The sequence below is a fragment of the Aplidium turbinatum genome, chromosome 16, assembly GCF_918807975.1.
Source record: "Aplidium turbinatum chromosome 16, kaAplTurb1.1, whole genome shotgun sequence".
In the NCBI taxonomy this organism is placed as follows: Eukaryota; Metazoa; Chordata; class Ascidiacea; order Aplousobranchia; family Polyclinidae; genus Aplidium; species Aplidium turbinatum.
This window is the reverse complement of record NC_137487.1, coordinates 13,703,669-13,729,730: the sequence shown is the minus strand read 5'-3', so window position 1 is coordinate 13,729,730 and position 26,062 is coordinate 13,703,669. Positions and strand designations below refer to the sequence as shown.

General features: G+C 35.8%; 1 protein-coding gene across 1 annotated transcript; it reads left to right on the top strand.

The window, feature by feature from the left end:
• The first annotated feature begins 2,125 nt into the window (after window positions 1-2,125).
• LOC145785235 (uncharacterized) lies at window positions 2,126-11,801 on the top strand. The gene is made up of 9 exons (XM_082596919.1): window positions 2,126-2,732; window positions 2,952-3,755; window positions 4,162-4,397; window positions 5,160-5,291; window positions 6,463-7,279; window positions 7,963-8,072; window positions 8,498-8,618; window positions 8,873-8,941; window positions 9,055-11,801. Exons 1-9 carry the CDS (start codon window positions 2,126-2,128, stop codon window positions 9,294-9,296), a joined length of 3,138 nt encoding a protein of 1,045 aa, XP_082453045.1. The 3' UTR covers window positions 9,297-11,801.
• The last annotated feature ends 14,261 nt before the right edge of the window (window positions 11,802-26,062 follow it).

Here is a 26,062-nt window from a genome sequence, read left to right as displayed (position 1 = left end):
ACTAAAGCAGAGCCAGAAACCTTTTTGCACTTCTGACGCATTTAAGCTGATCTATTTCTACTGGACTGGTCAACAAAGTGTGGCAGATTGATAGCCTAATCCCAGAGGTGGGCAGTAGCGCGCTACTTTTTTAGTAAAAGTAGCGGTAGCGGCGCTACTTTTTAGTTGGAGTAGCGGCTGCAGTAGCGGCGCTATTTTTTCCCAAAGTAGCGGTAGCGGGAGAGCCGCTACTTTTTTTCAGCCGCACTCCCGCTACCCGCTACTTTCTAATTTAAAGTGAAAAAAATACTCGTTTTTTTGGTAACACTGGTGTGGTCAAGCAGCTATATTATCGGTTTGGTTGCAAAGTTTCGGTCTTTTGGGAATCTCGTTTTCTGGTGTGGAGCTACGATTTTGCGATCAAGGTGACACCAACACGACTCCAAGGATGAATTTTTTGCTGTGTTGGCGCCATCCCGTGATACGTCGGTGCAGAAGGAAACAGCAATTGTGAACGCCTTTTTCGGACAGGAGCAATTAAGTCATTGAGCTTTCCGAATACCGAGTTAAAACATCTGTTCATTAAATACAACATCCCCATTCCTTCCAGTGCTGCGGTGGAGATACTTTTCTCTGTTTTAAAAGATGTGCTTAAGCCAAAGCGGGCAGGACTTAGTGACTCTCATTTTGAAATGCTCGTGTTTTTGAAAGATGCGTAACAATACATTTCCCTTAGAATGTGTTTTCTATAACGACGTTAAAATGACAGTGTAAACGAATGATAACATTTGTTTTCAAGGTCATTTTTGCCTCAGTTTCTTGAAGAGTGTTTCCTAGTGTCATCTTAGACAAAAGTAGCGGTAGCGCACGCTACTTTGGTGCGAGTAGCGGTAGCGGGTAGCGCGCTACTTTTGTAAATTGGTAGCAGTAGCGGTAGTGCGCGCTATTTTGGTCCAAGTAGCGGTAGCGGGTAGCGCGCTACTTTAAAAGCAGCGGGTGCCCACCTCTGCCTAATCCAGTAGCGTTGACTTTGGTTTAGAATCTTTATCCTCGGACTGACACAGCCTTGATAGGTTATTCCTGGTAGTTTCACATACTTGTAGATGATCTTGACGCAGGGCCGGTTACCGAGATTGACAATGACATTTCCAATTGTTGAAGTGTTGTTGCGGGAAATTATTCCATCCATTAGGTGCCGCTGAATGAAGGGAGTCCTTAGAATGCTTTGCTCAAGCGCACACCCCTAGAGTTGAAGCAGCGCCGCTTGATCTTGAAGCTTCTTCGTGCACGAAGTCACTGCTAACCAACTGAGCTATTGGGGCGGACAAATGATTTTAGAGGTCCGTAATCTTTCCAAGGGGCCGGAAACTTGAAGAAATCATCAGCGTATTCTTTATACACAGTACGTTTTTATAAGAAGTGTCTTAATATGGGAACAGATCTTATTGGTATCGGGCAAAAATTATCCTCTCAACTGCCCTGGTCTAATCTAATGCAAAATATAAAGCCCACGCAAGTCAAGTGTACCGTAATTCAAATCAATGGCCTGCAACATTGTTTGACATGTTTACAAAAAAAAGTTTTGTGCCAACCTGTAGGCTATTCAGCAGTCGGCAATACCTCCCCAACATATTCACGATCGCAACAGCTTATCGGATCGCGGTCTGGTCGTTTTTGTTACCGACCTTTGCACTAAAGCTTGACCTACTGGTTCTTACTAGGCTACTTCTTTTTCTTTTTGTTGACCAGAAAAACAAAACTTTGAATATATTAAAAATAAAATGTAAGTAGAAATTAGCCTAATATGCTGATATGGCGATGAAAACATTCATCGATCAATCAAGTTCATTTCATTATAGCGTCGCATTCGGTCCAATTGTAGACTACGATAGCTCAAAATATAACACATTACATTATTAACATATTATAGCACAATTTATAACACATGTTGAAGCTATTCCGGAGAGGCAATGAAGAAAATTATATTTATAAAAAAATAGTAATAGCTCATCAGACTTTGCGTTTCGTCTTTGGGCTTATTCATTTGAATTAATAATAGGCTGCCTTAAGTCTAATTTGGGTTCAATCTTGTTCTGAAATCTGATAAGATTTGATAAGTCTGCTTGCATTGAATTCGTCGATTCACATGGATGATCGTTTGGGAAATTTGCAACGAAGCTATGTTCTTATACGAATTGACAAACAACAAAACAAAAGCGAAAAGGTTCGCACGATTTCAAGCTGCCAAAACCCAGTCATTGCACCACCAGCTACTTGCATTTGTCAGAGTGCATGTAGACCCTGTTACACTGAAGCAATATGTACGAAGAAGGTGGTCCTGAAAGAAGGTTGTGCAAATGAAAAACTTCAAGATAATGATGACATAAATCCTTTACCTGAGAAAGATTTTTTAAGCTTGGGTCGTGGCGATGGGCTCATTACAAACAATGGTGCGTATTGTGACAATAAAGATCCTTTTTACAATTATGTGACGAACAATGGTAACGAGATACGGCAAGAACAAGCGAACAAGGGATGTAATTGTGGAACATGTTGCCCTAAACACGATGATAGACAGCAAGACCAACAAGCCATTGACGTTTCCTTTGCCAACAATTTAAGCCGAAAAGAGTTCAGTAAGAATTCTTTGCCCGGTTGTATAAAGACAGGAAGTGCTGAAGTTATTTCTTCATCAGATTGTTTGACTAATCGGCAGCCATCTAACGTCTGTGATAACAGTAAAAGGCAAACAGGTTTGTTGTTTTTAAAATTTCATAAAACTAACGTTTTTATCTAAGATATTTCAATGAAAGCAGCACCACACTTGACCATGCGCGAAGCCTAAATAGTTGAGAACGTTATCAAAACAAAACCACAGAGAACAATGCGCTTGACGACAAAGGTATTTTTACAAATTTCTTATTGCGATGAAAAGCATTTAATAAGGCTGTCTATTTCTGCTTTTGTCACAGGTTCTAATGATAGAGAAGTCGAGAAAGCATCTCAAAGTATCCTACGAGAACCTTGGAATAGTTTAAGCTGTGAAAACCAGGACCAATATAGCAGACAACTAATCGTGTCAAAGTTAAGTTCTTCAAATTTGTTTAAAAGCAGCAATTCTCATTTAAAACAACAGAAGAACATTGACAATCACCATTACCAACAAGCTTGGGAAGCACATCGTGAAATACTGAACCTAGAAAACCAGCCTACGTTGACCTGTTTGCAATGCAAGACTACTCCTAATGTGTTAAATGGTGTAAGCTGTGATATTGCTACTGTCAACCACTCCATGGATCGACCATCTATGAAAAATTCAGGTTCGGGACCCATTTTACCTGATGGTACTGATGATGAGCGAGTTAAAGCTGTTTCTAATAAACCAAAACCAGATGAAACAAATGCAGTTAATAAGATTGAAGAATTTAAACAAAAAGAAACAGCGTTTAAACAAACTGTTCTTTCTCACAACTTGTTGCAGCAACATGAAAACACAACCAGTTCTGTTGAATTCAAGACAATTCGTGGAAATCATTCGGATGGTCTCAAGCAGCAACAAACAGTAACAGCAAAAAATTTGCCTAATAGTTTATGGATGTTGAACCCTGCAGAGTCTGAGGATTCGTCCAACAAAGAAAGTGCTTACGAAAAAGATACCTATTCCAATGGAAACCTTTGGTCATTGAATCAGTTTTCCAGAGAACTGCTACCAACCCCACCTTCAAGTTCAATGAAGAAAACCCGAAGCATAGGAAGCGCTTCTAAAAAGCAAAGAGGTAACCGTATGATTTCGTTGTTGCGGTTTTGTGAATTTAAAACAAATTTTAAAGTTATAGCTTACTTACTTTTTTTTAGTTTGTGTATAGTAGAAGCCCGTAATAAACACTCAATAACGGTGCCATTGAGTTTTCCGTGGCTAATAATCATGATAATTGTTAATAATACAAGATTTCGATATTGTTACTTTTATGGCTTACTTGCGTTGTTCCTATATCTGCTCATATTATATACAGATTTGAGGGAACTGTAAATTAGAATAGGTAAGAATAACAGTACCTAAGCTTGATGGACATCTTCACGCATCTCATTAAACTTTCAGATTAAAAAAATTAAAGCTAAAGGTTCAACAAAAAGCCTTGATAATTGTACGACCAGTTTTTAGTCTTTACAGTATGTTTGCAGTTAAATTTGATCTGGACGTGGAAGTTCATGTTGTTCCACGGGACACACATCAACCCTCTCCAGTGGAATATAATTTATCAGACCAAGATTCGGTGAATGATTTTATCAACAATTTTGAAGAAGACACAGACGACAGTTTTAGTTTATTCTCCCAAGGTTCTGATAAAGAAGTCTTGGGAGAGTATATTCCTCCAAGCACAGAAGATCCTTATGACATGCGCAATGCGTTTGGTAAAGTAGGTACAATAAACTACTACACAACGTTCAAGCGATGAAATGATATAAAAAAATTTGAAAACAAAATATGACTGATTGATAAGGTGGTGTTTAAAATGAAAAGTGTGTTACTTATGTGCTATAGATAATCTATATACTTATCATATAAGCATTGAAGTGTGATAAATAATTGTTTGCGGTCGTAGATATATTTGGTTTAGCATTCTGGGATATTCGAAGTGAGCCACAAATAATAAAATAGCAACGTTTCGTTTAAACTCCTTTTGAGGTTAAACAATGAGATTTTGTGTAGTGTATGACATGTAAAATATATTTGTACTTTTTCCCAATTTGTTGTCATGAGAGTTCTTGTAACTTACTACAAATTTCTACGTTAGAAAAAGAGACAAACTCAAACTAATCGTGACTTTTAGCTTACCAAATTAGTTTATGGCCGCACAATAAACATAAAATTATGAGATTGAATGTCTGTGGCACCTATCAGCAGCCTCTCGAAACACAAACGTGCTCTTAAACGGGTGATGTCATGGCAATCGTTACTTGGTAACATCAAAACATTAATCCACTTCTAGCTGAAACAAAATTCAAGTTATTTATCACCAATTCATTATGTAACAATGGTTTAATCTCTTCCTCGTCACTGCTTCAAATCTCAGCCAGTAAATCCGCCCTGTGATACATCGTAATCAATGTAAAAAAAGTGCTTTGCTGACGTGATTCCATGACACAATATGTGTACTCTGCTCTATCTATTGTAACAGCTGTCCATAAATGGATCATTTTCACCATTCCGTGTGATCAACAAAGATGACTCTCCAAGCGGTGGACGTGCTTTTGCAGCCATTCCGACTGGAGTGTACCCTGGGCGACGGGATTCGTTGGATTTAATACAGGTACACTGTCTATTGATAAACGAGAGGCGGATCCAGCAACTAGTCTTTGAGAGACGATTTAACAAAACACAATGATGGATTACTGCAATAATCAGACCTTGCAAATATACCATGAAAAGAGTTAAACCAGACAGCCACTTTTTCTAGTCCAGATCTAGTGAAGATTTTGTCAGATCTGATAATGATCTGGAACAGACAAAGTGGCTGTTTGGAATTTTTTTGTGTTTTAGAAAGGCAATCGACCCCTTTGGATCCGCCACTGACTAATACTGAAGTGCCACATGGTTGTGCTCCGGTAACTTGATAGTGTTAACTTGCTAAATTAACTGGTCTCAAACAACCATCGTAACTAATTGAAATATTGATCAAAAAGAATAATCAAAACCATGATGCCAGGTTGCTTGCTTTTCAGCATGTCTAATAAATCAACAACACTGTTCACAGTGTTCAGGTTATGATCTTTTTCAAGTACTGGTGTAATACATTTAAGTTACAGGCAATCGAAACCTCGTATTTTTATACAATATGAGATAAAAAAAAGTCGGTCTGATGGCAGTTTACAATAAAACGTTGCAGAGTAAAGTAAGTGAAAAGCGTGATTTTGAAAGTATCTAAGTGCAAAATCCCCAAATTAAGTTCCTAAACTTGAGATAGGATTTATTTACTTTTAAAACTACACTCTGCACTATAAGAGTTCGCCCCGATAGCTTTGTTGGATAAGCACCCGAATTTGCAATATTAAGAAACGGCAAGATCAAGCAACTCTGGTTCAACTCTCGGCGTGTGCGATTGAGCAAGCACGTCAAGTGCAGTTGTGTTTTATAGAAGCACTTAGTGGGTAAAATATTTCACAGGTAAAAAACACTTCAACAATCGAAAAACGTTTTCCTTTTAAACCATGTGACCGGGTCGGTGTCAGTCATTCAAAGTCTCTACAAAAGTATGCAAAACTGTCTACAGTAACGCTTTAGCTTTCTAAGTCCGAAGGTAAATATTCAATTTATCAAATAATTTACAGATTATTAATGGTTGTATTTATAAGTTAGAAATTGATGCAAGTTATTAATCTTAATAAAATTGTATAATGTTAGAAATGCAAATTATTACTCAATTTTTTTGCTATTTGTCAGTAGTTGATTTTATGATCATACAATGTAATATTTTTTACAAGATGCAACAGTTTCTCAAGCAACAAGCTAAAGAAAGAGCTCTTTCCTCTTCAACTTCCTATAGAAGCGCTGCGGATAAAGCTCAAGGGCAAAGTTCGCATCAAAACAACGAACAAAAATCAAAGCAACTTTTAATTCCACCCAGTAGTCCAAGTGTTCCTTTAAATCAATATCACAGGAAGCTTTCCAACCCGAGGCATTTCAAAGCATCAAGTGCTAATGAGAATGGCCGTATGTCGAGGTATGCGCATTTGCAATTACAACGCCAGTATGATGAATGGGAAAACAGACGCCAGAAAAAAAAGAGAATTTCAGCTTCTCAATCAGCCCCAAAACCTCCAGGAAACAACCACCCTTCTTCTCACGCTCTTTCAACTCAACAAATCATTGCTCAAACAAATCAGCCCAAAAACTTAAACTCTTCAAACGTACAACAGCCTAAACAATTTATAAATAGACCGGCATCAAAACTTCCTGCATATCTTTCGAACTCTGCTGGGGCCAATGCAATTTCCTCTGGAAGTCGAATTCAATCGGCTAGCGTCATTTCTTCTCAACGGAACAACTTCAATCTTCGTCCAGTTCGTGGGTTCACTCCTCAAAGAGTGAGACAATCAAAGATGCCAAGTTTGCTTCGATCTGGGACCTTAGTAAGTAATGCTGCTCATACAATGTCCTACGCCAGTAGGTCTCTTCCTGCTGACAACTTTATGAACCGGACTTATCGTCCAAAGACAAGTGACACTTGCGGCACACTACCCACCAAAAACTTTGTGGAACTAGAAAGACGAGACAACATCAAGACTTACAAAGATGCTGGTAATAAGGAAAAATCTTGTAGTTTTATATATAGAATATATTTGGAAAACTGCACGAAAAGCTAGAGTCATTGTGTACACTTGTCACATTTTTAACAGCCATCTTTACATCTAAAAAGAGTTGACTAAAACGTTTCAAAAGTATGCAAAAAGATTAGTATGAATTTGTCGAAAGTAACCTTAAAAAATACTTGTTTAAGGCTTTGTTCTGTTATTAATCTATCGATATTGAAATATTGAGGCCATTGCTTTTAAATTACAACCTTTTAGTCATTCTTTTTTTAAATTTATGTACTTGCTTTGTTGGGGTGGATGTGATGGCGCAGCGGATAAGGCGCTCGCTTTCCCATCATGTAATCCTGGTTCGACTCCTGGCTTAAGCTGGTTGTTGAAAAACACCGCTCACCTTTACCCAGGGTATAATAGATTGGGTGGGCGTAGTTGTTAAAGCGGAAAGGAATTGGCGGCCGCACTCTCATTACTGCCGAAGGCTTAGTATAATGAGAACCTTATCTTCTCATGCCCCGATGCTTGGATCAAGTATGGGACTCACCTTCAATTGCTTTTTTTTAAGTATTGTTAAATTGAATGTTCTTAAATTACGAAGCACCAGAAGCAGCTAAATAATTTTGTAAAACTATTTGCTCTTACTAGCTTGCCGTCAATCACACATGTTTTGTTTAGAAAGTTTTCATAACACCACAGAGATGTTTAACTTTGCCAAGCTTTTTGACGGTGCTCGCAGTACTTTGAAAGACGCTCACAAAATCAACATCACCAAAAAAAGCGCAAAGGTAACCTGTTTCAATGATATAAAAAAGTGGCAATTAATTTTAAACGATGGGACACCAAATGGCCTAAATACGTATATCTTTGAACCGCAAGATGACAATACAGCGCAACTAATTCCATTTTGGCTGAGTTGTTCAAGAAAGCGTTGATCAACTTGATTACAGTTTGATAGAGAGTTGTGTACTGTATCTGGACAAAAAGCTGGAAATTTTTACAAGAACTGTCTCACTATAGGGACTACTGTATTTTAATCTTCTCTTGATGTACTTGTAAATTAAAATTATATGCTTCAGTGCTCTCCCTTTTATTTTTTCTCAATTACGTGTGACCAGGAGATAATGTAACTGTGAAAATTTTTTAATCTCAACTGTTTTTACGTCTTTATATAGCTTGACGCTTGGTCTCATAATATTTTATTAATTTGCAGAAGCTTTCTGAGGTAGATTCTTCCAACTTTAGCAATAAATCTCGAATTACCTTGACAAGAAACGCAAGGTCATTGAGAGAACCGCTGCCGTCACAAAATGCAGTGACCTTGAAGACTTTAGGTAGGTTTCGTTTTAATGTTATCTTTAAATCATTTGGCATGCAAGGTTGTTGTTTAGTTTTGAGGGGTCTTGTTTATCAAACAATATATTGAACCATAGACAGACAAAAAGCGAACTCTCTACCAAAGCTCCATCAAACAATATATGACGAATTTTAACGTTTTTCTTTTTCACTTAAATCTTCTTTGATAGTTTGAAGATTCTAAGTAAAACAAAAAAACAAAAACATAAGGACTTATGTTTTAATAATGCAGGATTAACTGTTCATCCTCCAAGAAGAACTGGACAAGCTCCAAATTTAAGCTGTATCCAATTAAGGAAAGGTATATAGGCTAACAAACTGTGCCACTGTCAACAACAACAAAAAACTTTTTTATTTTTAAACATTACCCAAAGCCAAAATACCGAAAGCTAAACTATATTTTTCATTTTGCAGATGACAGCAGATCTTCTGAACTTTCCTGTTTATTTGTGACAAAGTCACCGTCTAAAAAACCTTCTGCTCTACCTAGCGGACGATCGATGACAAGAATAAATTCAAAGCCTTTCTGCCCCACTGGCGGAGATCACAACGACAGTGCAAAAAGTCATGAACTTGCGAAAAGTTCTTCTTACGCGGAAGAACATAGTAACAACCGTCAATCTGTGCTACTATTAACACCAAGAATAGCAGCGTAATCAGGTTTAACAGAGAATCGCAAAAGGTTATCGAAAGTGTCATTGATGTAACTTTTTTCGATGAGCCTCAAATGCATGTCAACAGCATTTGGCAAATTTAGTTTTCAATTTATCTCAAGTTTTTAGATAATGAAAATATATGATAACATTTGATAATGTTTTGTGCGGGACGTTAGCTTTAAATTGATGTCATAACGGCTAAATACAGCCTACTAATCAATTAAAGCCTTTGCAATGTTATAGCCTATGGCGAGTAACTACTGCTTTGTTTTAAATGAAATAGAATACATAAACTAAACAACATTCTTGTGTTCATACATGGAAACGACACTCTAACCCTTTGATGCATACCCAGTCAGTAAATCAATCATTTTTTATATAGAATTAAAGTCTACAGACGTTGAATCAATGTAAAAAGTGATTGATTTGTTGACTGATACTATATTATATAACCTTTCTTTTGTTTAAGAAAGCAGACACTTGCTGATTGCGTAGCGCTATATATTTTTTAGATAAACGTCTATATTGGCATAATAACAAAGTGTAGGGTGATCATCCTATCTGTCAAAATACGTTTATCTTCAGTTCATCGGAGGTAAGTTAGAAGATACTGTCTGTGGTCTCTTGTGTAGCGTGCGAGCAACATTCCAACTTCCTTTCGCCTTCTGGAAAAGTTGCCATAAGTTACGTACTCGACAAATGATTCGCTTGTCACACGCATGCAGAGGACACTGCCATTTTGTTTCTTTGAAGGCTTGAAAACACTTCCTGAATAACTTGACAAAATACTTCTAACTAGACATCAATGAATGAAAGCAATGGCGCCAGAAAAGCGCAACTGTGCGATGACGTACTTTAATGTCTTGTTTCACCCCTGAGTGACATCCAATGCTCTGAATACGACCGAAAATTTCTCTTAACTTGTTAATTTTACATAGACACAGTTTCAATATAACGAAGCTGAAATTCAAATCATAAGGTTCGAAATTTTACAAAATGATCAAGACTTTAGGCAATAATGTTTTTAGGTTTGGAGTTATTTACTTTGGAGTTATTTGAAGTTAAAACTTTGGAGTTATTTACAGCGTACAGTAATTGTAGGCTATGTTTTTTGGTAATGTTTTTTGGAACTCACAAAACCACGCAGCGTATGTTATCGACTATTTCTTTGATTGAAGATAAGTTGGTTATCCTGAAATTACTGAAAAATCAACTTCGTACTGCAACGTTCAAAACGTTCTAAACAAAATTATATTGTGTCATGAAATTATAGTTGTAAAGTTTTGACAGTTTTGTAAAATTTTCGTTTTGACCAGTTAAGCTAATACTCCAATTAAAAGTTAACCACGTGGACCCGCATAATAAAGGTCATTTTTTTTGACGACTACAAGCCACTAGAAGAGCTTTACACTCAAAATCCGATGGCTAAAAGAGTAATCCAGATATGACTGGAAGGTTTTTATTGTAATTATTCAAATCGGTTGTCGTCAAAATTTTATTGACCTTATTCAATGACCTGCATGTAGATACAATCAATGGAGACATCTTGGAGTCTGAATACAGAAAGTGTCATAAATCCCGGAAAAAGCCCTTGATTTCGTGAGAGCAAGCTGATATTGTGTAAGATGCACCTTGGAAAAGGAAGGAATTACTTATCTTTTTACCACTAACACCCAACCGCGCAAGTGAAGAGCTTTAAAGTGGTTTATCTTTTCATTGAAAAACGTCAAGACGGCGTCGTTTGTCGAAAATGGTTGACAGCGTGATTTGTTTGGTGCCTTGCCAACTCCATCATCAACAATTAGTGAAATGACATCAACAACAAGATGCCGGGGTATTTGAAATTAAAAACAAACAATATGAAAGCAAACACCTATGTTCTTGGGACCTGGAATTGCTTTCTGTTGACCTTTTTATGTACTGTAGGCTATAAAGCACAAACTTCATCTTTCTAGGTTTACTGATCCAACTTAACGTTGAAGTTGGTCTACATTAGGTTAATTTTATATCCTTTTAAGGTTTTAATTGCCAGTCCAGCGCAGTGGCAACATTAGCTTACAATGACTCGGTGAAGCAATACCTGTTGGTTTTTAAAGTTAGCTTCGTTTAAAATTTATTTACTATGATTGTAGCATTTTAACCATAGCACTTGTAAATGACTTGATGTCTTAGTAGAGCATCTCTTGCAATATTTTGAAATCATTGGCGTTAATATGCTTTATATTTGGGCGTGAAAGAAAACTGAATGCATTGTAAATACTTTTTAGATACCATAAATTAAGCAACGACCAACTGAAAAGTATTTCAGCTTTTTTATACTTTTAGATCTACAACGTTCTTTAAAAACATGTTTGATTCAACAGAAACGTACCTTTGTATTATCTAAAAAAAGCAAAATCTGCCTAATTGAAAATGATAGGTGTTACGGTCTTTCTGATCATGATTCTAATTTATTGATGTTAATTGAATGATTAAACAGCAATGGTCAGAGCAAGAAAAATAGGTCTAAACGTTTACTCATTTCTAACATTTCCTTCGCGTGTGTTTCATTAAAACTATACCACACTGCGTCTGCACGAAACTATACCAGTTCAATTGTTTTTTTGTCGTATCCAGGCTTACACCCGGTGGTTGAAGATTTAGATTAAGTGTACGGGAAGGCAAGGAAGCCAATCTTCGTGTCCACCTTCAGGCGTGCCTTTCAGTGTCCTGCCAGAGACACAGCCGCATGCTCTTGAGTGGTTTCGAACCGGCGCCTTTTTGGTTGCCGTTCCAAGGCTCTCACCACTCGGCTATGCAGCCGACCAGTTCAATGACAGAAACAGTGTTGTTACTTTGACTTCTGATAGCCAAAAGTTGACTTTTTATATTTTAAAGATTTCAAAATGATTTTGATTGTGTTCTTGAAAAAAAGCACTGAGAATTAGTTGAGTTGCTAATGTGTTCGCATCATATATATGTTGAAGACTTGTAATGCAGCAACGCAAACCACAGTCTTATTTACAAGTCAATGAAAGCAAAATTTAAAAGCAGCTCAACAACATCGCCAGATCGTTGTACTTACCAAGTGTTCAATATGCCGATTCATTCGGCACTAGTTTTTACTACAATATTTCCTGTACAAGTCTTGTACATTTACGATAGGGATAATCGCTTAATAGCCTGCTGATGAAACAGCAAGGTGTGAATAATATTTAAATTAATACAGGACTAGCAACTCTATCGATCGCAAAGTATTGTGTTTTGAAGAGGATTTTGAGAAATACGAAAAGCGCACAAGTGTGATTTACGCCTTGTGAGAAGTTTTCATCGAGTAATAGATCAAGATGTCTGTCTATTCACCATGATTAAATGGCTGGATCCTTGAACCAAGCGTGGTGAATACTCATGCATAATTTAAGACCTTTCAAGAAGTTTGATTCTTGCAAAGTTTGAACTCGTCGCAAAAGAAAGAACTACATGGCAATAAACAAACTCAGTCGTATTATATTAGTTTATCGTCTCTCAACGTTATTTGCAGGAAAAATACCACGTTTTCTTTTCTAAGTGCTAGTTTGCGAATTAAACTTACAAAGTGTCAAGTTTTTGTGTTATCACAGCTTTGCAAGACCTTAAAAACAAAACAAAAAAACATTAAACATACAAAGAAGTGTTTATGCTGTCATTGAGCATCCACTGAAGCCGGCCATTTTTACGCGTGTTTTGAAATGAGTAATCCGTAACTAACATACCTAATAGCAATACTACTTTAGAAAAGACGAGTACAATATCAGGAAACAATAATTGCTTTGATACAATAGCGGTGGTATATCTATTAAAGGCATAGAGTTATACTTCTCTGCAGACTGTTGAATAGCTTGGTGTGTAAACCTGAATGAATGCAAGAAATAAGCTGTATTGCTTCTCCCGTTGTGGATTGTAAATCTCTAAGCATGGACATGCAAACCAAGTGGTTCAGTGCAGTAAGTCGTGAATTTACTAGTCTGCTAGGTAACATATGTGTGTATTTAGAAAGTCGCAGAAATTTCAAATATCAAAGTAAATGTGACTAGAACAATTCGACTTCTTCCATTTTCAAGGTGCAAATAGCCTAATAAACAGTTCCAAATGGAAAGACAACACAGGCTAATTATGTTGTAGGCTAAGTAGCATATCCATAAATATCTGCAAAAAGCGGTTTGTGGAATGTTATGAGGCCTTGAATGCATTGGTGTTAGAAGTTTTTACAAAGGGTCAGTTTTGAAAGTTTAGGGATGACAAACTTGATAATTTTTTGAAAAAGTTCCGGGACTACAAAAAATAGGGGAACATTGATCTAGCTATTTGTTTCAGGAAGAACTTCTATTGCACGTATGTAAGCTACATTGCAGTAGAATTGTGCAAGTTGATGTTGATCTAACTAATCTAACTTATGGAAAAACGTTAGTCTAACTTATGGAAGTTGTTGCAGTTGGTTCTAAACTTAAAGTAAATTTGATGCGAACGATGAATACTTTCAAACAAGCTGTAAAATTTCTTGATGAAACGCCACATATAAAAGTAATGCAGTTACTTTTAAGTGACATTTCATTTTTCAATTGTATAAAAATTGATTAAAAGGTTAAGACAAATGCGCAAACTTTGCGCATATCAGGGATTTCCAAAATATCTACATTTCTACGGTTTAAATTTTCCTGAAGCTTATGAAAAATAAGTGACAAAGTATGCTGCTAAATTTTGGAATTTGAAAGATATTTGTTAATGTGTTTCCGAAAGAACGGTAAGGCCACACCAAGTTGCTGTCATCATAAAAAGTTGAAGCCAAAATAGAAAGTATGACTCACCTTCAATTCAATAACGATTTAAATGATAGAAACATTATTCAGTGTAACAGTTCCAAATAGATTTTCAGTCCACTTTCAGTAGAAATCTCATTAATATAGAGCCGTTTTCAAGTTTCTTACGTGTGTTCATAGTTGAGGCAACACTCCTCCAGCAAGTCAGTCAAATCACTTCGTGTGAGACAGAGTTAAAAATCTTCACTTTCGGCTTCATTCGAAAAGGAAAACAATAACTAAGAAAATTATTTTATCGTTAAGAACGTTAAAGTATTCTGTTGTCAACATGAAATTAAATAATTAATAGCTTTTACCTTCATTCTGCTACGTACGGAAACAAGTATTTGATGCAACAACAAAAAAAAAAGAAGAAAAATTGAATTGTCACTGACTTCAGAGTCTTTATGGATTCCGTGTGCGTATGGCATACTGGCTAAACTGTATACACAATGCTACACAACTCAGCTTATTGAATCTAATGCAAGTGTCTTATGCATACACTGTGAAACTTTGTTTATTTATGTACTTCCGCTTTTACACCAAACTAAACACTGCGCATTATTTTGAAATGGTCCATGTCGACACACAAGCACATATCTTTCTTGCGGCAAACAGAAAGGTAACGCATTGTGTCTTGATTTGTGCAGCAAATGGTATATTTCAAGCAGAAAATTTAAGGCATATCGACACAATTTACAACTATTTTTAAGAATTTGTAATTATGTATCGACTAAACAACCCATCGTAAATCTGTATTTAAGCTTTTCGATTTTTTTTTTCTAAAAATATTTCAAAAATTAAAAAAAAAAAAACTAAGTATCGTAAGTTCGGATTTGACCCTCATGGGTGCATGGAAGTTTCACAATTGTTTAATATTGCAAACCTTTTAATTAATCAAATTTGAGTGTCTCAAACTTCAATGCAGAACTATATGGCTGGTGAAGTCCCCCTTTTTTTTTTATTGAAGTGGGAAATAAATGTTTTTAAAAGACAAAAATAAGAAGAATATTTTACTCGAAGCTTTCACTTTTTACGTTTCGATTTTGTGCTAAAATCGCAGTGAACAGTTGTCAATCCATGTTCCCATTAATGTTGTTACACCACCTAAGACAATGGCGTCCATCATATATTTTTGTGCAGATTTGCAAAACTTGAAATTTTTTTTAGCAAAGTCTTTTTTTGGTTTAATATTTCTTCAACACAGGTTTTTGCATACTTGCATATTGATCTTTGAGTCACGTTTCGCAAAGAGATGGATGTTGCTCTAGCTCATATGTTCTGCAGGTTACTAGTTCTGATAAAGAATTTTCTAATTTCCGCTTTTCTGATAATGTTTAGATTGCTCTTTTTCTTCCCAGCATGTTTCAAATTAAATTATCTCTCTTTCAAGCTTGCGGCTTTGTCATATCGTGTTTATATCCGCTATGAAATGGAAAAGCGACATTCAACGTAAAGAAATCTTACTGTACTTGCATTTTTTCATGACTTTGTAATTATTGAAATGCATTACATAAGCATAGTAAACCATGAGAAAACCTTTTCCACTTCCAATAATCTTACTGTAAACATCAGGGCTTAAGAACTCAACGAATTTCAGGTCTCATATATGTCCAGTAGCTATAAACACAGTTAGGTCTTTTGGATAACTTTATGGGGTGGTAACCATTTTTTACAAAAGCCAATAGGACTCGGTCAGAAGTCACCGCCTTGTTATATTTTCAATGAAACATGACTAAATCAAAAATTTTTTAAACAGCCCGTTTGATTAATTTTGCACGTTTCTGAGTAGTTTCAATGTAGGCCTAGTTGAACACTGCACAACTTTGTAAATAACTTGGGTCGTTTTACTTCATTTTTACAGCAAAACAGCAATAAGCTTTGGTTTCTGCAAGTTTCAAACAGTTTCAAACAATTGCGGCAGATGTGATCCGACTTGAGAAGATTCAAGTTTTTGTGCCATCAAATATTCATGCGCCTTTGCCTGACATGCTTGTCGACCGTGTGACACTGAGTCTACTAATGTTGGAAAAGCGATCTGATGTCAAATTAAATGTCTTTAAAAACAAACAAACGAAGCTGCTTCTGGAAAGATGGAATTATGTTTCTGTTTAGAAATATGTATGAATAAGATTTTGAGCATAAATGTCAAGATTATTGCTTTATTCAGTTTGCTTAAATGAAAGAATAAAAATTTTGGTCAGCTCGTTTATGCATACATTAAAATGAGTTTAATTCAAGCGCATGTACTATATAATACGGCAACACAGCACTTTGTCAGGGCATTTTGGTTTCAGATTACAATAAACTTTTCCGCCTTTTGTCATAAAATTTAAATGTAATCCCTTTCTTCTTCTGGTGCTCTTTTAATTTTCCCTGTAAGTTGCAAACTAACAAAAACGGCAAAACAACACAGTCATGCGAAATGTGAGCAGCTAAGCCACCCAGGTTGGTGTCATTTTTCATATTTTGCGATATCTTCGAAGCAATTTTGAAGCATGGCGTATTTTTTGTCAACCTTTTCTTGTTTTATTTCAAAGTGTTGTTCAGCAACGTCGACCATACATCGAAACGACCGGGAGTTTTTATAGCCTGACAGTTGTGGAAAAGAAACTTTATTCTTTATAGGCAAACTGTTTGAAAGTAACACATTAAGGCTATAAAATCTGAAACTCTCGCCATTCTGACGGCACCAGCTAGAAAGTTGTCACGAAAGGACCTTTTTATGAACAATTCAACCACATTGAAAAGTCACACAAGACCTGACTTCTTTTTATGGCTTCCCTTTTAAAGTTACACTTTAAAAATCGCTTCTGTTTACGCACGCCTAAAACTTATTAAACCATGACGTCATCTAATGTAGAAGGGAGGTAGTGTATTTCTTTTGGCGGCGATATGGGTAATGGGTATAGTGACACCAGACAGTAGTTAAAAAAATTGTCCATACAAAATTTATACACACAGTAGTTTAATTGGTCGTACCCATGAAACGTTGCAGTGAAAGCGGTTCTACTAGCATGCTGGGTATTTTTCTAGTCAATGAATGATTCGATAATAGCCTGTGTCGGTTTCAACTTTTGTGATGACCATGTGAAAACAATCATCTTTTCAAACTGATAACCAACTACATTTAATTTTTGCTCAGTTTTTGTATCACTAGGGCCTTCATTACCATTTGTTTGCTGTGAAGATACAATTTTTTTGCTTCGATCGGAACGATTGAGATGAAAGCAAGATCTTATTGATTGAAAATTCCAAAGTATCCCTCACGTGGGACTTAGAGGGATACCGATGTCACGATTAGACACTTCAAAATTTTATTGTTATAGTTTTTTTGTAGCTTTGAGTCAAAAGCTTGACGAAGTGTGTAACTTAGAGAGGTTTGGCTCCACATATTAGCATGAAAATATTACTTTGCGAGAAACGTGTAAACGCGTAAGCGTGATAAATGTAAAAGCCTTCCGTATTTTTTTATGTAAAAATGTGTACCATTGACAAGGCGAAGGAAGCCGTCAAGACAAGCAAATTAAATAAAACTTTAACAATAAATTCTTACAGTTAAAATTTTAATGATTGGATATAATGTGATTTAATTTAAGACTTTTTCTTTTTCGGAAATTGTGGTTGATGATCCTGTAGGGTGGAATTCAGATTTGCGTCTGAAAATAAGTCAGGCTTTCATTATTCTCTTTTGTGAATTTGATATTTAAAGTACTTGATCATCTTCTATGACCGAACGTCCTCACAGTAAAAAGTTAAATCAAAAATTAATCTTTTTAACTCGACAAGTTACGACAGAAAATATACCATCGTACACCAATTCAACATTTTAAATTTTAATTATTTAATGTAAAATGACACAATAAATGTTGGTAAATCAAACGTGACCATAAAAAGGCAACCTACTATAAGCTTTACATTTTTATTCTGTGGGATAAAGTATCATGAGGCTTTCGCAGGTGCAATATCTTTTTCCGCAGTGATGTAAACAGAAAGTAGAAAGGAGTTTACTTAAAACTTTCTCGTGGGATTTTTGGTGTGAAAATGATCAAAAATGGGTCACAGGAAAATTTGAAGCAGAGTGAATGCAAAATGGGATTAAAAAATAAAGATTATCCGCATTGTTTTAACGTTTTTGGATATTGTATTTTTTTGTACCATTAGCTAAGTTGATAGAGGACAAAAATGCTCAATTAATACATGACAGAATTGGGTTCGCTGTTTGCATATAGGATCTTGGTCGATGCGTAGTTTGCAACTCAAGCACTAAAGCTTCCATAACTCAGGTTTTGAGATGTTTTGCTTTCTTGCAAAGACGTGGTCAGATACGATAAGTTTTTATCAACCAAGCTGCTTTTCTGCGTAAAGCCATGTATGACGTTTCGTAACAGCTAAAATCACACAATTCCAACATTTCGTTGCTAGTAAAAGCCCAGTATCGTGACAAAGTGCCATTACTTTTCTGAATGGTAATTTTATAAACCACATTTGTTTATTTGATACTGTTCAACGCAAAATGGCCACATCATTACTTTTGTTTGCAATAATTTTCTGCTTTTTAAAAGTGACAGTGCATATAAGAAATCAACAAAAAACACTCAACATAGTCAGGTAGTTTAGATTTTGTCCAAAATCGACTTTCTGGCTACAGCCAAAGCAACATGAAATATGTATGACATAGGAACGATCTGATCTATTAGAATATTAACACATTAACAATACTGGCAGATGCAATTCGCTTTGAAAGAAGTTTAAAAACTTTATAGAGAGTCACTCGCACTCGTACACAATCAAATATTTATGAAGTTTTAAGCTTTTTAGAACAATTTGCCAGAATACGTTTGGCAAGATCTGGATTTTCAAATACTCGTCTTTATTGTTAACTTTACGTTGGGAAACGTTGCATAGATGAAACAGAAAAGAATATTTCAAGAAAAACACATGGTTTAACAAAATTTACCAAAGGCTATTGAAGTTTCACTCGCTTTTCAAGATAAATCAAAAGATAAAATTAAGTTTTCTGCTGATGCTCAGCTCTATTCAATTTCATCCAAAAAGCGTATTAGCTGCGTGAAATATCTTCTGGTTTAGTGTGCTGCATTTTTCTCTGTGATTATATTTGGTAGACAGTTGCACACAACAAGAGTCATCTCATAGAGGGCCAGGGTTGCAACTAGGAATCTTACTAGCATGGTTTGTCATGGGGCTTGTAAGGTATCATGGGCAAAGTAAAATTTTGCTCGGTCGATTATTCGTTAGATGATGAGCTATTGTATATGAAAGTTGATAAACTTCCAGAAGCATAACATAAAAAGAACCGACAATAGGTAAGTCCAGTACCATGCAGGATAAGTAAGATAGTTTGGCTGTGCAGCTTGCTTGTGCATAGTTACAGTAATGTATAAAGCACGTGGTTTCTTTTTGTTAACAGTTGATAGCAAACAAGATCTAAAAATCTTAAATGCTCATTAAAAATTGAAGTTTGGCTTTTAAAATTTCTTCTAGATGCCAATTTTCAAATTGTTGGATTTAAAGTTAATTCTTGAAAACAAACAAGCAATTTCTAAAATTTTGACTGAATTTGAGATTGTGATAAGGGAATATATCTCTTTTCTGTGAAGTAGAAACTAATTTTATTCCATTTCACGCCATGTCCTGATGATTACACCATTCTTCAATCTCGTCGTTGTATACTGTACAGGTAGGCCTATGTGATACCCAGACTGTTTTAGTGCAAACACGCACAGACTACTGTGATTATAAAGCAGTAATTTTAATTTCACCATACAAGAATTACATCTAAAGCTAATCACATTTTTAAATGCTTTTTATTTTTTAGACAATTTTGTTGATATTGAGCTTTTTCTTGAGATTATGCAAATCATGGAATGCTAGTCGTGTTTTCTGTCGCTTCGATGCTTAACGTCAAAGAGTAATGATATGTTCTCTATCATTATATTAAACTAAGCATATTGCCGAATAGCGTCTGATACCTTTTTTTTTTGTAATGGCACTTTTAGCATCTATCCAAATTTGCAATCAGATAAAGTTGATTTTTTACATTTTTTTATCATTTAACAATGTTGAAACAATTTAACAAAAGGTACCTTGCTGGCAGAGGTAGGCCTACTGTAACCTCCTAAGTAAGGTGATCGGTGTGTTTCAACAAATAGCTTGTTTGGACCAAAGAATGTTAACCAGAGATGTTTGCACCATCGAGAGATGTACGAGACCTGTTCCTAGAGGGTGCGTGAATTCTCAATCATTGTTGTCAGTTGTAAAATGATGTAATAAGCTTTCACCTACACTCTTGAGTCTTGAGGATTATAAATTCTTAGTTATTCTATTATAGATTATAAATTCTTAGTTATTCTTAGTTATTCTGAGTACAATGATTGAAAGAATTGGTTGATGATTTCAAAGTGATCTCAACAAGAAAAGATATTGGGAACCACTGTTTTAGAATTAGACAATGCAAACATATGCATTTTAAGGTCACGCAATAGCAGAAAAGACTTTTTCGGATGTGTGCTCATATCTATGTTGTTTTTTTTTCTTTGCCAACCCCATGTAACCCTACCGCTACTCTATAAGCAGAATACAATTGCTTTTATTTTAGCCACTAGATGCAGCGGCGGACATTATCCAATCCGCTCGATTTTATCAGTTGACAAAGCCTTTCAATCACCAAAAGTCAAATCTGAATAGCTTAACTTCAGCGCGTTGTCCATTCAGCAGACATTTTGTCAATCCGGCACAGTAGACTAACTTTGAAGACATTTCACAAACTTGCGTTTGAAAACAAACGTATGCCGCTAGATACTTGAAAGGTACGAACGAAGAAAAATAACTTGCAAAACCAAACTCTTTGTCAAATGAAAGCTTTGAAGTTATGCTGAAAAGACTTCTGTTTCAATAAATTTTGAAATTACCAATTTGAACTTCGCTATGTGGATTACCAACTTGGTCTTTTGGACATAGTTTCTTTTGAACAAATTCGACTGTGATTTTTTAAAACTTGCATATTTGCAACAATATCAAATTATGAACACGAACGAACTTGCTGATTCAGCAGCATAATTCTGAGCGGAAGAAAAGGAGATGGTAATTGAGCTTTGATCGCTTGGGAATTTGCAAGGCTCGGTGATAAGTAGGAGAAGTTCTTCATTAAATATTTATCACAAATTCGCCTATTTCAGCTATTGCATGATAAGCAGTGATAAACGAGTTTTTACGCTTAATTACATTTCAGTTTTTGTTTATGCATTTACTTTCGATTTGCGTTTAGAACGTATGACCCTCAAAGGCATTTGACCCTTAGAAAAAGTAGTTCACAACTTTTTTTAGTCATGCACCCCTTTCAAAGCTTGATCAAGCCTGTTGACCCTTTCACGTCCAAGGGTAACCTCGAGAAAATGTTTTCCAAACTTATTTAAAACTAGGCCTGTACTGTATAAATTTTATAATCCACGTATTTACAAAATCTTTTCAAGTTTTTCTCTGACCATTTAAGGGGCTAGACGCAAACTACCGTATTAAAGTAACATAAAAGGGCATCTTTAGCTTGACAGTTAAAAGCATTGTAAATGTTTTAAGTTTCTGTAAAGTTGTCCTAAGAAAAAAAGAAAAATCGTAAAAAGTTTTCTAATACCGTATGCGAATACCTTTATTGTAAAAATGTAGTTTTTGCACGACTCATTTGTCTACAGTGCTGTAGCCTATATCTGAACTGTCTGTCGTATTGTATATGGTAAAGCTTAACGGATACTACTACAATGCGTGGAAGTATCAAGAGCTTTGGAAACTCTTGCAAGTCTTTTTTTTATGTCCGTTTGTTCCACTTCAAATAGCTTATCATTAGTCATTAGACATGATTAAAAGAAAACATGGTCTTCTTTCATTTTTATCAAAAGAAGCTTTTCATTATAAAAAACAAATTTGGCCCATCTGCCAGGCTTCGACTTTCGAAATGCGGCAGACATTTTCCTATGTCGCAAAGGTCATGGCTTCACAAGCAGTGTTTTGAACATAATACGACGTTCAACTTATGTCAAGCCGAAAACATGTTTTGAGGTCACGGTTTTCAGTCGTTCTCGTCAACTTCAAGATTTTTTAAACTTAGAACCAGAGTTTTTAAATCGGTCTCGACATGGTTTTACTTTTTTGCTTCAGTTCTCCGAACAGAAGACAGGCGTTTCAAATTCTTCTCATGGGAATGAAAACGAGTTGCCAGCGTCAAAGCTGCCAATCCAAACCGAGATTCTTTGTTTTTCATAATGTTGCAAGATTAAAAATTAAGAATTTTTTAATTATAAATTGTTTTAGAGATTTTTCTAATAACGACTATGTTTGTAGAAATATCTTCTAAAACTTGACGACAGTCATGTTGCAAGTTGACATATGGTTGACATCCACCTCCCCACAACATATTGGAATGATATTGCAATGTTTTTATGTGGAAGTAATTGGTTTTGGACAATTTTTTCAATTTTAAACAGATTTGTTATCATGGATTTCAAACTTGCCTCGAAAGCGACAAGCCATTGTTGTTTTGAAATCTAAAAAATGATTTTATTTGTTGTGTAGCTACATTCTGATCAGAATTGTCAATAAAACACAGAAAATTGATTCTCTAGCTGAGAGGTGGTCAAACTACGCCTCGTTTCTCTGATTTATCCAGGTAAGAAATGCTACAAACTTATTGTTAGCAACTTTTTAAGAAAACACAAGCTGCAGCTATAAAATTTATAAAAAATGCGGTTTTTGACGCTAATTAAGGAATTAGTCAAAATTGTGTTGTCTTTGTAATGAGAGAGACGTCTATTCAACGTTCTTAAGGGTGTTGGTTCGATTACCAAGCAAAGAATTTCTTCTCTGTTTCATTGCAAAACTATAAGGACGTGGCTACATCTACGGCACTAGTGTTACTAGATAAGGAACTCTGCCTTACTTTGAGGGAAATTATGAAGGCCTGGGCAGACAGTAAAACTCAAACTCCTCCTGGTATCACTTGTCACGCAACAAAGCTCTTTAGCAGAAACCATGCCATTCAGTCCGTGCAGTAGATATGGTTACTTTGGAACTACTAATAACATGTCTAAAAAGCAGTTGACTCCATGAAGTTTTATCTTGATATAGTTGAGTAATTGACATTATATAGTTTATTCTTTGTTTTGCTTTCAGCTGTGTGCTGCTTTTCACTTGCTGCTTTTTTGTCACATCCGGGTTTGCTCGCTGTGGTTGAATACTTAAATTAAGTGAACGGGAAAGGAAGGAAACCAATCTTTGCAATCGCCTTCTGACATGCCAATAAGTGTCCTCCCAAAAACAAAACTACCTGTTCTTGAGAGGTGTCGAACAGGAGCCCTTTCGAATCTGCTGCTGTACTCCTACTTTGAAATTAATAAAACTATACTTTGTTACAATAGAGAATAGACCTTTGAAAAATGAATTTTGATATTAACAGTTGTTATTACATAATGAATTTTCAAGCCATTTAAAATCCTAGGAAATTATTTCTTTACTTATTTTTTCTTGCATAATTTGTCAACTGGAAGCAGTACAACTGCTACCAGCGACGAAAAATAACAATTTTTAATTTTGTTGGCCGGTTCTTGTGACAGATAGTCACCTGATGCCTTTTTAAACGAATTAAATTAAGCTCGAAAATGACTTTCGGAATCTCAAATCATTGTTAATCGACTTGACATGTGAATAATTAGATTCCAGAAATGTATCTCTCGTTACCCCGTGCAGTGATATGTCGCCAGCCTTAACTAAATTATATCTAAACATGGTTCTTTTAATTGGTTAATTACATTTGTCTTCTTTTGGTCTTTTACACGAGAAACATTTTTTGTTGTTTCGCAGGCAGGTGAAAGGTTCATTCAACAAAAAATTGGATGGAAAATTCGATCACTGGGGTACAGATTGATGACAAAAGTATGACCGATTGATTTATGGTCGACAATTGGCGTCGCTTGTTCCATTGCCCCAGACAGCAAGTCAGTTGTATTTACATTGATTCTACGTCTGCAAACGTTGCATCAATGTAATGAAAGACTGATTTGCTGTCTGTGTTTCCAACGGTATCGAAGAATGAGTTCACCTATGTTTGAGGTTGTACACAAGTGCCACCATATGCCAGAAAAATAGATCGTTTGAAGCAGCCCCAGTGACGAGCTGTTGGAAAGGTTTCATGTACAAAGTTAAGCAAGCCTTTGTAACATCAGACAAAAGCAAACAAACTAGAAACGACGATTCTTTCATTATTTTAATTGTTAATCTTACTTAAGCGTTTCGTTTCAATGCAGAAATGTATTTAAACACTGGCTAAAAAGAGCTTCCAATGTAAAAACGCCAAACGGAACTACCACTAGTGTTTCGCTTCATTCTGATGTAGATTTCCGCTTTTTCGTTTGTTTCAATAACGATTTTTGCGAATCTTCTTAATTTTAATCGACGACAAAACAAGCAGCACTTGTCTAATTGGGGATAACAGTAATCCGTAATCCAACAGCTTATCAAAGGAAAGGCTTTCAATTTGCGCCATATGTAAGATTACTGTCAAAAGGGAGTTCTTGCGTCATAATTAGCGCGTATTTTTACTTCATAAAAATGGAAGCCCTTTTTAAATTTACTTTTTCTTTGATTGTGTCCATTTTTGACGACTTTTATCAACAACAAATTTGAAGCTGTATACTGTGCAGTACTTCAATTTGTTTGTATCAATTCTAGTAGTCATAGTATTCCGATACTGGCGCTCTGTTTGGGGCCACAGAGTCAGCAAGAGTTATCATTTTTAACAACTTTTGCAAGCTGAATTTAATCTGTAATTGAAATGTTTCTTTTTTGCGGTTGTCGGCTGCATAGCCGAGTGGTAAGAGCAATGGTAAGGCCTCGAAAAGGTGCCGGTTCGACATCGCTCTAGAGAATGTGGCTGTGTATTTGGCAGGACACTCAAATCCATGCCTGAAGGTGGACACGAAAATTGGTTGCTTTTCCGTCCACTTATTCCAAGTCTTCGACCACCAGACGTAAAGCATGACCCTGGTGGTTGAAGACCAAACATGTGGCTACGACAATTCTTGCAGTTTTTCAGCTCTACCTTGTTTGTAAATTCATAACGTTTACTTTGAATCGTTATTGGTCTGGCATCTCATCCTCAGTCGTTCCAACATTGGCAACTCTGTATTGTCCGCGCTCGACAGGAATCATCAATGCGCGCAAGCCTCCACAAGTGGACGCGTGATGGTCCAGGTCGGAGAAGCTTTACTTAAAATACTGCTTCAGCGACTAACATGTAATGGCATTGAATTCTGTTCGGCAAATCGATACAAAACCAGCATGAAATTTAAAGTTTTTGCAAACCATGAATGATTTTGATACCAATGCAAAAAATACCTCTATTTTTAGTTGTACAATTCTGCATGATAGGATAGGTAAATCGAAAAACACATCCCAAATTAACTATAAAGAAACTGTATGACTTACATGTGATAGAAGATATCTTGAGGTAAAAAACAACACTGAGAAAACTAAAAGGATACGATATGAAACCAAACACAGGTAAAAAAATACTATGATTTTCCTCGCAAGCCCTGCAGAAGTGATGTGTTTGAAACTCATGAACTCTTGTGATGATTTATTTATGTCAAACGTTCTGATATGATTGGTCTTGGCACATTTGTAAATTATCTTAAAATATCTTACTGAATACTTAATAATGTAACAATTGTACAGTTTCACAAAATGACCTTTGGGTAAATTGGCGCAAGGTGACAACTTTGGATGTCCCCATTTCAAGTTGTACGTTGTGGTATTGTAGCATTTGAAAGACGTTGGAATGACATAAACGAACTGCAAGAAGTCAAAGTTTTTTTATTTGAAACCGAGAAGAGCCCAATTACGTTTACCCTACCCCGGAAGCTAATGTAAGATAACACTTTCAAT

Coding starts and splice junctions, on each gene's coding strand:
- LOC145785235 (XM_082596919.1), top strand. CDS start 2,126: ATGGATGATCGTTTGGGAAATTTGCAACGAAGCTATGTTCTTATACGA. Junction 5,292..6,462: donor ATTCGTTGGATTTAATACAG/GTACACTGTCTA, acceptor ATTTTTTACAAG/ATGCAACAGTTTCTCAAGCA. Junction 8,942..9,054: donor CTGTATCCAATTAAGGAAAG/GTATATAGGCTA, acceptor TTCATTTTGCAG/ATGACAGCAGATCTTCTGAA.